The sequence below is a fragment of the Polyodon spathula genome, chromosome 8 (genome assembly GCF_017654505.1).
Source record: "Polyodon spathula isolate WHYD16114869_AA chromosome 8, ASM1765450v1, whole genome shotgun sequence".
NCBI classification, from domain to species: Eukaryota; Metazoa; Chordata; class Actinopteri; order Acipenseriformes; family Polyodontidae; genus Polyodon; species Polyodon spathula.
The window spans coordinates 31,587,696-31,601,397 of record NC_054541.1 but is presented as its reverse complement, the minus strand read 5'-3'; the positions used below and the strand labels follow the sequence as shown (position 1 = coordinate 31,601,397).

Below are 13,702 nucleotides of genomic sequence, written 5' to 3'. Positions count from 1 at the left end.
ACAGTCATATAACTGTCAGCTTTTATGAAAAAAAACATTTTTCAACACATGAATTTCACATCTGGTTGCCCTCTCCTTTCTTTGAGGGCCACCTGTGATATGACATACCATTTTAGACAGTTGGTCCACCTCTGCCAGGGCATTGAGAATTTCTCTGTCAAAGTCCACAGCTTTCTTCCAAGCATTGTGAGACAAAGTAACAAGGCCATCACAACCCTCGCCTCCACATTTTGTGGTTCCATCTTCATCACGACAGCTTAAACCCCCACACTGTTCTTCAGTACAAGAGGCTCCAGAAGAACTTCCACAAGTCTAAGGCAAGGAAGATAAAACCTTACAGTTGGTATCAGATAAGGAGCTTGATGACCTTTTAGACAGTTAGATAATGCCAGAAATAACTTCTCCTCTTATCAATATTGCACAATACAACACAATTGTTTCTGAATATAAAAAAAATAAAATAAAAAAAATATTTTTTTTTTAAAAAACCAGCATTCGGGACTGACTTTTTTAAAATCAAGAACATGTCATTGACAAGTATCTTAACAGGGTCTTTCTCTAGGTACCTTACTGTTTAGAGTACCTTGACCTACTATTTAAGCGTACTGTCTTGCAAGACATTGATAGCTTCAGTGTGCCCTAGTTAATTCTTAAAGCAGTTCATAAAACAGTTTGGCGAAAGGTCTAGGGCTTTATTACACAGCAATAGAGAACATACCACGCTGAAGTGTTACTTATATCTTTACAACGGTACAAAACATTTTTTTATGTTTGGCAAACAACTGAGCAGCAGAGAATAGACCACACAAGACAGTAAAAATAAGCATCTCAATGACAAGTGAGTAGCTTAATAAATGAGTTCAAAAGTAACTTACCTTTTCATTGACTTCAGACAGGTCTAGGGTTTGTAGCTGAGCAGCAAGATCATCTAAATGTTTAGTATAATTCTCTTGGTTTTCCTCAAACTGAATCAGAGTCTCATTCATTAAATCTTCCACTTGCTGGCGAATGGCAGAGGACTGTTCTACTGTGTTATCTGGGTCAGTAGTGGAAGCATTTACCCGTGATTCAGCATCCATAGATTGCTGAAAATACTTGTTGACACTGTCTAAAGCTCCTAAATAAATAAATAAATAAATAAATAAATAAAAATACAAAATGAAATCTTGGAAACCACCACACAGCACATTAATACAGCATAGAAAGGTCTTAAATCTGTTTTAAAATTAACCAATATCACATCTTACAGCTTTTATAATCTATATGAAAAGATGAATTCCAAATGTCAAGATATGACTATACTGCATCACATTTCGACCAACGTTACACGCTTAAATGAATGAAAGTCAGCTGTCTTGAACCTTCGTTTTAGGTGCTCATTTACAGACTTTTAAACTCCATAAGAGTCCATGTGTTCTTTAGACACACTCACCCTGGACATCAGAATTCTTGACAAACTCCAGCTGCTCTGCCAAGTCATTAACCACTTTGTTCAAATTCTGAGATTCTTTCTGAAGGTCGTTTAGCTCAGTGTTTGCATTGCTGTTATTGGCTGATGTAGCAACAAGTTCCAGTTCTATATTTTGTACATTTTTGTTAACTTCCCTGATTAGTTTCCTGTGAACAGAAAAAAATAATTTAGTAATCATAATTCAAACTCGTTCCTCTCCACAGCTGTATCAATCTCACCAACAGAGAGTGAGAAAAAAAAGCCTGTACTTAATCTTTTTGCTGTATATAGTTATTCAGATGCTGGAATGTAAATATTGATCATACTGTCATACTTACTCTGCCTCTTCCAGGAGATTCTGAATGTCACTGAGGGGCTGGGCGGCAGGATTCTGAGCTAGAAGACTTCTGATATCATTGGCCCTTTGCTCGATTGTGTTTACTGCGTCTTGGTAGGGTCCAGTAATGCCACTTGCTTTGATAGAGTTCACCTTCTTCACAAGCTTGTGGGTCTTACTGGTTAGGTCTCCAATGAGAACTTCCCACTCAGCAAAGCACTGGTGACACTGTACGCAGTCGGGGAAAACACCAGAGTAGCCTCTAGCACATTTATCACAACGTGGACCTGCGATTCCTTCTTCGCAGATACAGTTCCCATCGACGCGGTCACACTGGGGTGTCTGGATGCCACTGGGTTCACAGTCACAAGCTGTTTTAAGGGGGTTAAACACAATGCATAAGATCAGGTAAGCATTAGCAAATCGTAGGATTTATTACTGTGCAGAACATACTGTATTTCATATGCAAATATGAGGTCACATATAGCATCTGTATTTTTCAGACTGGGGCCCTTAGCTACTTGAAGTCCAAAAACAGTGATGAAAGCAAATGTTAGATATTTCCTGGAGCTTGTATTTCATTAGGAAAAACTGGGTTATGTTCAGTCAAAAATGGGTTTGGTGAAAATAAAAAAAGGTAGAAAACATGTATTACAGGACTGCTCAACTGGTGTCCCACAGGCCAGCGACGGTAAGCAAAAAAGAGCTAAAATAAATATAGAAAAGAAAAAAAACAGTACATTGTAAATCAGTTTGCGATTAAGATGTGCGTCTTATTTTTGTATCCGGCAAAGCAGCAAGTGCATCACACCACCCTTTTTATGTCACTAAGCCATGGCACCACTCAAGCATGCCAGTTCCATTGAGTTCCGCTTTGCATACTCCGAGTGATTTTAGTTTTTTTACTCATGTTGCTATTAAGTTTTTTTTTTTTGTCTTATTTTGAAAGCGATATAAACTATGGCTCTCTCTACTTTATCTAGTAAGAGAAAACTTGATGGTGAACATCGTACATTCAACAATGAGTAGACCAATAAATATTTATTTCACCAACTGTACCCATTTCCTGTGCAATGAATGTGTCTGTAGTTTTGAAACCAAACACAGAGCTTTTGGAAGTGTGTATCTAGAGGGCTCAGCAGTTAGAAGTTCAAAAGCAGAGAGGTTAACCTCTCCCTACCAACTTGTTTGTGCAACGCTTGTGCGATTTTACTCAGTCACATTACTTACAACGACACTGTCACACAGTTCTTGCTCTCAGACTGTATATTATAGTATAACTTATTCTATTATTATTAGTAAAGTACATTATTAAAAGTACTATTCACATGGTAAAATATACAAGTATTGTTCAATATACTAACATTAAGCAATATAATAAATATTATGTAATGTGCAGAATAAAATACTTCCGGCCTGCTTACTCCTTGCTGCTCCCCCCCCTCCCCCCAACATGGCCCTCTTAAACTAGTTAAAGAGCATGGATGTATTTTAATAAAGTCAAAATTGGGTTTAGTGAAAATGCAATGTAGAAGAAATGCATTACAAAAAAAAAAAATTAAAAAAAACTGCAAACAAACCAGGGAAGAAATGAGTTTAAAACTGTTTGTAATTCTAATGTTAGTGAAAATCTGTTGGGTATTTAAACAAATTCGTGTCTGGGTCAGCAGGTTATTAGTTTATCTTGCCTGATAATGCTACCCAAAATGCTATGTGTATGAAGGGAGGACTGCTTTAGTGTCAACAAGAGGGGCCAGAAATCAGTGAAACATACCAGACACAGCGCAGTGGTTTTGACCTTTGAGTAGTTTTTAAAATCCTCATACATTAACAAGATTCCCTTTCTCCTCTATACCCCCCATCCATTTTGTTTTTCTTGTTAAATACTTACTGAAAATGTTCTTGAATATGTTGTTTACTGTAGATTATGGATGGGCTGCACTGAAGCCACATTTATTTATAGAGCAGGGATATCACTGTCAGTGACAAGTGTACATCTTCAACACTTTCCCCCTCGAATAATCACGCAATAAGCCTTGAGAAACCCTGTTTGGGAAGCACTTTTTTTTTTTTTTTTTTTTCAATAAAAGAATTTGTTTCATTCACTTTGAGAAATCGATAGTCACTGTATTTCAAGCAGCTGCTGTTTTGTGCAGTCATTGCATGGGAAGATGCCCAGCTTATAAATTACATTTCTTTTAAAGCATGAATGATTACATTATATATATATATATATATATATATATATCATTTGAGTATATATATATATATATATATATATATATATATATATTTTAAGCCTATCAACCGTCACTTTTTGTCCCTTCTGTAATGGCACGACTGATTCACTATATTTGAAGTAACAAGGAGGAGTAACAAAGGCCCACTTCAAAACTCTTACCCCAGGGTCAAAAGTTCTTCCTCCAAATGAGATGGATCAGAGGAAGCCAAAGAATTCAAAGCTCTTGTTAAATTAAGGGGTTGGGGATAGTACAATGGGGGTCTGAACCACACAGAAGGCGTTCCAAGTGTGCAAAGCCTTTCCCGACAAATCGCATTCCGCTTTGACATTCCAGCCATTTAACACACAAACTGATATCATACCCTGCTCATGAACAGTTTTCTATAGATGGATTCAAGGTTTAAGTATTATTATACTACAAAAAGATAGATAATCACTTTACAGATTAACATGTACAGATGAAATACGTAGTATGAAACATTATAAAATCAAACTTTTTTCGTGCGAGTTTGATTTTAATATCCTCCAGCAAACTACCCTTTAATGTTTTTGTATTGGGTTAATCCTATGCACAGCAGCCTACATGAAAAATGCCATTATGTAAGCTGTGTGGATGGATCCTTTTTAATCCAATAATGGACAATCTAAAGCAAGTAAGAAATGCCAGCAAATTAATAATTCAATAAAAATGTCTGCATCATTGAAATATTATAAAACGCTTGAGCACCCACACAGGAGTTTTACCAGTTTGTATTATTAATGCCAATGACATCTCTGTCCAAGCTGCAACAACAATTTTGGACTGACAAAACTTAGTCTAGCATTACTCATGTTTGTCAACCATCATGTATCACCTATATCAGAGCTAGCCCTGTTGGTTACAATGAATTGCATATCTGACACCCCAAATTGTTCATGTTTACTACTTCTGAATTAATCAACCAGTGTGGTTGAGGTGTAATTTGGCTGATGTGTAAACATTATTAGGCTACTAAAAGTGATAGTGCAAGCCTGTAATGTCTTCATCACTGCTGAGGCACTGTATTTAAAACAGACCAAGTTTATTGCATCCAAGAAGAATCCTGAAGAAATCTAGAACAAACCTACAAAAACAGTAGACAAACATTTTGGTGAATGTACCTTCAGATGGGTGTCAATGGTGACAACATCTCCTAGAAAATTCTGGAAAAATTTAACAACTTCTCAAATGTGTATTACCAAGTCAAAGAGTTTCTGGAATTCACCAGGGAAGCCAGTCAATCTGATGAGATTCATGCCTCATGTATGGGCCCCACTCTTAAATCTCAGAACTGCTGCATTCTTGGAAATGAATTAAAAGGGCTAGTTGACTATGTGCTACTTTTTGGGTCTGTAGAAAACTTATCTTGAAAAATTATTGTTGATTGTTTGGCTGTGTATAAAGTCTTTATTCCATGGGCTTTTAGATTTAGTGGAATTATTATTTTTTATAAATCCAGAACCACAAAACTTCAAAAGATGACTGTTCAAGTTGCTAAGGCACTTTGTCTGGGCAAAATATCAAAAACAAAAGACATGGCAAAAAAACTGTATGTATTAGGTATTGCATTACTTGCAAAACTGTCTTACTACTGAGCCTTTAGGGAAGAGGATTTCACTTATTAGAAAACATTTTTTAATTAAATAACTGTTAAATTCTTGACACTGACCTTAAACACATGAGGACAAATGTTGTAATAAGAACAGTTACAATATAATAGCTAGTTTCTAGGCAGCATTTCTCTCTTACTTTCTACACCCCCTTATCCACTACTGTTACCTTGAATAAAAGCACAGAAGCTGCTCTACCTAGCTCATAAATCATAGCTGGGCCATTTGTACTTTTTTACTACTTCCTCACTCTAAACACGTGTGCTTGCTCTTCATTCAGCAACACAGATGCAAATGAAAGTGCTTCAATGTTAGATGGATTACTTAAATGTCTTATACACCCGGCTATGAACACCAAAGGTATCTGTGCTAACGCCAGGTGATATTTTTACCATAGACTTTTCTTCATCGCCAAAAGGTTTTAAAAAAACAGCCTAAAGACAGAGTGATTTTAAAAATATGCTTCTTATTAATTCTAATATTGTATCATACTACGCATTTTTAGCATTGGACCAGCACATTAGTGTCAGTTTTAAATGTCTGTTTTCACAACTCAGCTTCATATTAGACTACAGAAAAAAAAAGCTCAAGACGCGGGGACAAAGGGCCTCTGTGTTACCTCTTGAAAGTGTTTTCATTTTAACATTCCCCTTGTTTCCACATGACAGCAAATCAAAGCAATGCATTAGTCACATCCACCCATACTGTTGGGTATAGACAGACCTGGTCCAAGTTATTAGCAGAAACACAGCTAAAGATCAGTATCTGTCCATATTTAGCCACGTGAATCACCAAGATATGAGGTGTTTTACTGCATTGTAATTAAGCTACTTTCTAAAACACTTCACACTTTAACCCTTGGGTTACAACAATATTGACCAGAATCACAATTTCAGATGGGGCAAGTGGTGACAAGATCCATACAAAGTTAAAAACAGTAATTCTATTCCCCAGATTAACTGTCTAAAATACTACGGAGAAAATCTAATGCCACTATTAAATATGTAACCCTTAATGGCCTCTAGATTAGATCATCTTGGCTCAAAGGCTTTCTTTGTGTTTGTCAGATAAAAGCATATCCAGGCATGCCATACATCAATACAGCTGCTTCTGTAAACTTATGTTGAACCCCAAACATCTTTGTTGTTTAAAAAAGTATAAAGGAAAGTCATGGAAATTCTACATTGTTGCTAGTTGCCATTAGCAAGTGGTTTCAAGATACCACCCACCTGGTTTTAATTTCAAAAGAAAAAAAACAAAACAAAAGCCACAAGACACTGTACAAACACTTGAAAGACCACCATTAAACATCAAAGAACATGACAACATGCAGGAGAGTATTTCATTACACTAGATAACATTTTACAAGCTTCAGAGAGAATACCGAAGTTCTAATTCACTCTGATCCAAAAATTGATTTTAAAAGTAAACACAAATTGAAAAGGTAATAAGACAATTATAGCAAGTTATTTGTCTCTTCTATGTAGCTTACTAATGATAACCTCATTAGTCTCTCAGGATAATGGCCACCTGCTTTTTTAACCCTTTGTTATGACAGGAGATTGACCTGCTAAAATATACATTAGTGATTGTTAGTGCTAAATTGTTCCATTGTGCCCCTTTCTCAAACACCAACAACAACAAATTAAAATGAGTTTGTCCCAACGTTAATATGAACAGATATCTAATTACCTTTGCATTCCTCAGCAGGATCTCCCCAAAAAAACTCCTGGCAGTTGTTGCAAGCACGACCTCCAAATCCAGGCTTGCATGCACACTGACCTGTTAACTGCAGGAATTCAAACTTGTAAGCCACCGACACAGGTAAACTTTATACCACTTTTGTACAGGTTAAAGGATTCTAACAAAAACATAAACCCTTTTAACACAGAAACCTTTTAGAATATTTTAAAACATGCACCAATTCATTGTGTGCTTGAACATACTTTGCTAACATAGTTTCCCCATCGACAGCAATTCTTATAATAAGCGTGGACATTAAATTATATTACAAACAGACAGAACTTGAAAAGAACATAAAACTGTATCCGATGGTACCTCATTACAAGATGATCCAAAGGAGCGTGTTTCATCACAGTCACAATCCTCACACCCACTCCCACTGGCCAGATTCCAAGTGTCTGTAGCACACTGATCACAATTCTGTCCAATCACGTTCGGGAGACACTGGCACTGACCATTGTTGAGGTCACAGTGGCACTCACTTGAAGAGGGGCAGGTATCATTCACTGTACCCAGGTAGTTACAAACACACTCTAAATACAAGAAAAAAAGAGCAAATAAGACAATGTTATCCAGTTTCCTGTATTAAAAAAAAAAACAGATACCAAATTACTAAGACACTGAATTTAAATGAGAAAAATTTTTAGAACATTGGATGTTTCCTTCTTTAACTGGATAGGAGTGGATACCACCACTATTTCCATGTTTTGTACATTTATCTAAAACATAATTTTGCAAGTAAATTCTAAGAAAACTTTAGCAGAAATGCTAACACAGCATGGAAAGACTGCACTATGCAGGAAGCCCTTTCTTAAAGGATGGAAGTCTTTGTTGAATATGTAGCCCCATCTTGTCCCCTCCTGTGAAAACAATGGTATTCCAGAGGGGTAAGTGTAAACAAAGTTTGGTCAATGGGGGTGGGAGATACTTAAATACAGCAGGCAGCGTAACATCTTATCTTCAGATAAAGAGGCAACCAAAGGTTAATAAAGACAAACAAATCTATTTGCAGTGTTCCATCAATACTGCCTTAAAAGCTGTAACAATCCTGGTCAAGAAGCAATTCAAATCCCCACCACCCCAATTAGTACTGCCACCGATAATACCTTCAGACCATTTTTACAAATTTGGCTTAAAAAAAAAATTAAAAAAAAATGCAGGAATTTGAACACTACTACTTGGGAGGAACAAAAGTACAACACAAAGACTGGAGAGGCTTTGGTCCAAAAAAATAGAAATGTAGATTAGCCTTGGCACTCAGTATGCCTACTTTATGATTTAAAATAGAATCCAACTAGAAAGCTTGTTTGTCAACAATGGTAAATCCCAAATTTCTTTGATGTTGCGCCTATGTCCTGATCCTTACTTCTGCAGGTTTGTGTCAGAGCATCTCCGTAGTAGCCAAGCTTGCATCGCTCACAGCTTCCACCCTCAGTGTTGTAGAGGCATTTCAGACAAATTCCAGTATGTGCGTCACAGGAACCCGAATCCAACATGTCAATATTGTTGTTACATTGGCACAACTGACACACTCCTCCTATTTCCTCTGGGTTACCATAGTAACCTGGAGCACAGTCGTCACACCTGGCACCTAAAAAAAAAATTGAGAAAGGCGAATTTATTTTTTTAGATATCTAGACCTATTCAAAATTTGTTCAAGCCCCGTAATTAGTTCAATAATTCTGCAAAAATCAACTGCTACCAATAGACCACTCGAGTTATGCATTTGTAGTAATCAAACTCGCTAAGCACCAGTGACTGTCACTATGCAGCTGCAATATTTTGTTTTGCTGTCTGTAGCACATTTAACTGCAGTGCAAAAAAAAAATGCTTATGTTGTGATTTTCAGATAATGGGATATATAAAAAAGATGGGACGCCAAGTGAAAAAATAACAAAAAAAAAAAATTAACAGTTTTTTTTTTCCCCCCAGATTTAACTTAAATCACATATTTTTTCCTAGATTAAAAACTTTTTTTCTTTTAATTTAGCATGATACATGAAAGTTAACAAAATTATACTTAAGCTTTGAAATGTGCATTTTCAGATATAATTTACAAAATACTGAAGACACGTATCACAAATTAAAAATATTTAAAAGTCAATGTGACAAATCTGGGGAAAAGTTTTTTGCAAAATAAATATTTATTTTGCAAGCTGAATCTGAAGCTAACATGCAAATCAGTCACCATACATTTAACCATTTGTCATGGGCATTCTATGCCGAGGCGGCAGGGAAGCGACGAACAGCAGTGCTGACAACTGAGTGTCTTTTCACACCATTTTGGGGGGAGTGGGGGGAGTTGGCTATTTTTGGGTGGTTTTAGCAAAATGTTGCGTTTTTTTTTAATTTACATAAAGAAACTGTTTTGTCAAATAAGAGGATCTCTGCCATGACTGACAACACATCGAATCAGAACAGACACAGCCCCCTCCCCTGCTTAAATGGGCGGGGACTCATTTGCATGTTAGCTACAGATTTAGCTTGCAAAATACATTTTGCAAAAAAAGAGACTTATTTTTATCAGACTGAATTGCTAACGACAAGGAATTAACTTAAAATGATGAAAGATCACGTATTTCAGATTTAACATGTCAGCTAAATATTGAAAAATAAATAAAGACTGAAGCATGTTTTTCCAGATTTAATTGTCATATTTACATTAAATATTGAATTTGTGATATGCGTTTTCAATATTTATAAATGCTATCTGAAAGTACACATTTCAAAATGTAAGTGTTTTTGTTAACATTTATTACATGTATTAAGCTAAATCTGGGGAGAAATATGACTTTCGTTACGTGATTTAAGTTAAACCTGGAAAAAAAACACCAACCAAAAAACCTGGTAAAATATTCGTCCTTTTATTTATTTTTTTTATAGAAAAAAGCTATTGAGTGTGTTTGAATTCCCAGTGTATTACCTGCATACCCCTCGTTGCATGCACAAGAAACTTTGAGAGAATCTTGGCTCTGGGAACAACTGCTAGCAAACTGGCGTCCACTATTGGGGCCATCTGGACAAAGACAAGGCCGGCAGTGATCACCTGACCCGAGAATTGGATTGCCATAGTAACCTGTTAAACACCTGTAAGACGACGTGAGATTCAATATTAACAACATTCAAGATTCGTAGTTAATTAAACATAAGACATACTGAATTAATAACTGTCTTAATAAATCTTATGTAGTAACTGCCTTAGTGTAACCCTATATTTTATATGTTTTGTTTGTTAAAGAAATTCAGCGCATTCTTAGAGTAGTACAAAAATAAACAATGTAAACTGAATACCTATCACAGGTGCGGCCTGTGGTTTGATCCTTACAGCCCACACACTCCCCAGTCTGGGGGTCGCAGTGGTCGGTATGTCCATTGCAATTGCAGGGACGACAGCTGGGAAATCCCCAGTATCCTGGCAGACATTTCTCACACTGACGTCCATAGGCTCCAGGGATACACTGGCACTGTCCAGTCTCACCATGGCAGAATGAATTAGAAGAGCCTTGGGGGTTACATTCACAGGCTGCAAAGGAAAATCAAGTTAAACTGTGTGTGTGTGTGTGTATATATGTATATATATATACACACACACACAGCAAAATATAGTATGTCAGGATAAAACTTTTTTTTTTTTTTTTTTTTTTTTTTAATTAAGTACAAAACTAGTAAAACAAAAGCAGCTAGACCTTGTACTATATGCGGGAACAGCCTTTATTTAATATTTTCCCATAACCTCTACGCAATGTTCCTATTTTATATACATTTGAAGCAGCACTTCATTTGACTGGATCAGTAAAATCTATTTAAAAGTTACCAGGTTTCACATTTGAACTTAAATATACTTACATCTGCAGCCACTGGGTCCAAACAAGTAGGTCGCAGGAGCACATTTGTCACAATTTCTCCCAACCACATTAGGCCTGCACTGGCACTGCCCTCCACTGGGGTTGCATACTGTACTAAGAGACCCTTGAGGATCACACTGACAGGCTGAAAAAAGAAACAAAGTTGATCTACTTACATTTACAGTCAATGCATAACCTGCGTGTTGCTTACAGCGTTGGGATGAAGCAAAAAGGGATGGCAAATAGCAACTACGCACAGCACAGGAAGATTCAGCCTTCTTTCTAAGCTCAGTCAACTTTGGCAGGTAATCAAACACTCAGCTTTGCTAATCAATGCCAGCTATGCAAACCACAATACTGTTTAAATTGCATGTGGTTATTAGAACTAAGGCTTTTAACCACAGATGTTGTGCTATACAAACTAAAGCACAGATCAATATACATACACAACGCTCCTTGATGAAGCAGTGCAGAAATACTAAAGATGATGTTTCTGCAGACGTCAGTCATTGGCGTTTCCACCACGCTTTGACTGTTTTCCAGGCAGCGGTATCTCTGGAAGGTTTCCCAGGCACTGTTTGTAGCAACATCCTCCCCTGAACCACTGGTAAATATTTCTAACGTTTTGCAATGAGGCATGAGTACAATCTGCAAGACAATCAGAAACAACAATCTTCTGTTATTAACAATATATCACAGATTGAGTTTTCTTTCCTTTGCCCAGCCCAATTAATCCCATCTAGTAATCCTGAAGCAAAAGAAATTCAGTACCAGCACATTATTTTTCAGCCCCCTAGTCTGCTGCAACTTACAGAATCAATCAACGTGTATGGAGATTGGACATCATTCAGAGGGGAGTAAAGTGGCAGATGCAGGCGGACAGTATAATTCAGTCCCTGCTCAAAACACACAGGGCGTGGCAGGACGACATATCTAGAAAGTGGAAGAGAAAGCAACAGGTTAAAATCATGCTAATTAAAGTGAACTAACATGGAAGGAATGCATCACTACCTCCCAATTAGGTTATGCAATAATAGTAGTGCATAGGTTTTACAAACCTGGATCCTGGAGGCAGAGATACCACCTGGTTATCATCATCAGGCACTGTATTCACACATCTGCTGCTGGTAGAAATGATGTCTGGGCGAACGACGGTTATTACAGCCTCTTCCCATTTATCTGGTAACTAAAACAACAGGTTCTACAAATATAACCACGTTTTCACAAGTTTGTACAGTATACATTTAAAAATAAATCATATATAAGTTACCTGAGGTTCATAGCGTATTAGAATATCATACTCCATTGAAGTGGGGATGTTGTCAATATAGAATTCTAGATAGGCCCCTTCTGGAACATTCACAAACCCCATTCCTGTCCAAGTTGGTGTCCGATCTTGAGGATATGGCCTTTGGACTACGCTCACTCCCTAAAAACATGGCACCAGATTAATCATTAAAAGACATAAGCAAGCACTGAAACTTGTTAGAAATGTACATTTTCTCTTTGAATGAACTTACTGGGCCAAAGTTGGCATCCTCTGCCTCGTACGTATAATGATCGAGTGCAATAAAGTAAAACCCAGATTCAACTTCGGTGCACTGGCGTCCGAACATATGTTCCCTACACTCACACTGTCCGGTTTCTGCAGAACAGCTAGAAGTGAGAAAAACAAGTTTAAGAAATTACATTTTAAAAAAAAGTTGGGGATTCTAAAGTCAACAGCAGCTAAAAACAAAAATGGAAATTTGACGGTCATTAAAATTTGTCCTTACTTGTTGTTGAGCGCTCCACCATGGTCACAGTCACAAGACCTGCATCCATCCAGATCGTTGCTCAGTCCCCAGTGTTGTGGCTGTTGAACAATAAGCCATTAATATTCTCCAAGACCTCATGACAGCAGAGTCATGTTTGCAGCTTTACAGAAATGAGTTGCTTTTCTGCTCTGTTAATTTTATTTGCAAACACGTTTACTACTGCAAAAAACGTTTACCAAACTAATATTGTAAGGCAACTTTCTGCTTCTAAAATTGCTATTGCATTTCACTCAGCCAACCAATTTTACTACAAGTAAACCTAAATGTATGTTTAAGGGCAAAAAACAGAAACATTAACAGATTTGCAACTTCAGTTTCTACTCTGAATTTTGATCACAGAACAGAAAAAAATCCTGTCTGTCAGCATTCTACACAATTAAAAAAAGGATCCCTACCAGACACTGATCGCAGTCCCTCCCTGTTACCAAGCGTTTGCAGTAACAGTTTCCCGTCTCTGCACTGCATGGATTTCCTCCAGGAAGCGTTCCCAAGGGACTGCATGTACAAGCTGGACAGACAAGAAAAAGAAAATTGCCGTCACACACTCAAGCAGGACTGTGCCACAAATACATAGCAGCATTCTATTATTTATCATAGTAGTGGCAATTTTAACTTTGTTTAACTTTTCAAAAAAAAGAA

The 13,702-nt window shown here is 37.0% G+C and overlaps 1 protein-coding gene across 1 annotated transcript in view; it reads right to left on the bottom strand.

The window, feature by feature from the left end:
- Positions 1–13,702, bottom strand: part of LOC121319773 (laminin subunit beta-1-like) — a 28,680-nt gene that overhangs the window by 6,147 nt on the left and 8,831 nt on the right. Inside the window, exons 11-27 of the mRNA XM_041257585.1 lie at positions 13,459–13,571; positions 13,022–13,101; positions 12,767–12,902; positions 12,517–12,675; positions 12,305–12,432; positions 12,059–12,179; positions 11,693–11,894; positions 11,248–11,391; positions 10,693–10,924; positions 10,325–10,488; positions 8,768–8,992; positions 7,717–7,934; positions 7,351–7,447; positions 1,789–2,158; positions 1,433–1,617; positions 876–1,117; positions 109–312 (exon numbers count right to left, since the gene is read on the bottom strand). Coding sequence (XP_041113519.1) covers positions 109–312; positions 876–1,117; positions 1,433–1,617; positions 1,789–2,158; positions 7,351–7,447; positions 7,717–7,934; positions 8,768–8,992; positions 10,325–10,488; positions 10,693–10,924; positions 11,248–11,391; positions 11,693–11,894; positions 12,059–12,179; positions 12,305–12,432; positions 12,517–12,675; positions 12,767–12,902; positions 13,022–13,101; positions 13,459–13,571 — 3,020 coding nt within the window. The remainder of the gene's footprint in view (positions 1–108; positions 313–875; positions 1,118–1,432; positions 1,618–1,788; positions 2,159–7,350; positions 7,448–7,716; positions 7,935–8,767; positions 8,993–10,324; positions 10,489–10,692; positions 10,925–11,247; positions 11,392–11,692; positions 11,895–12,058; positions 12,180–12,304; positions 12,433–12,516; positions 12,676–12,766; positions 12,903–13,021; positions 13,102–13,458; positions 13,572–13,702) is intronic.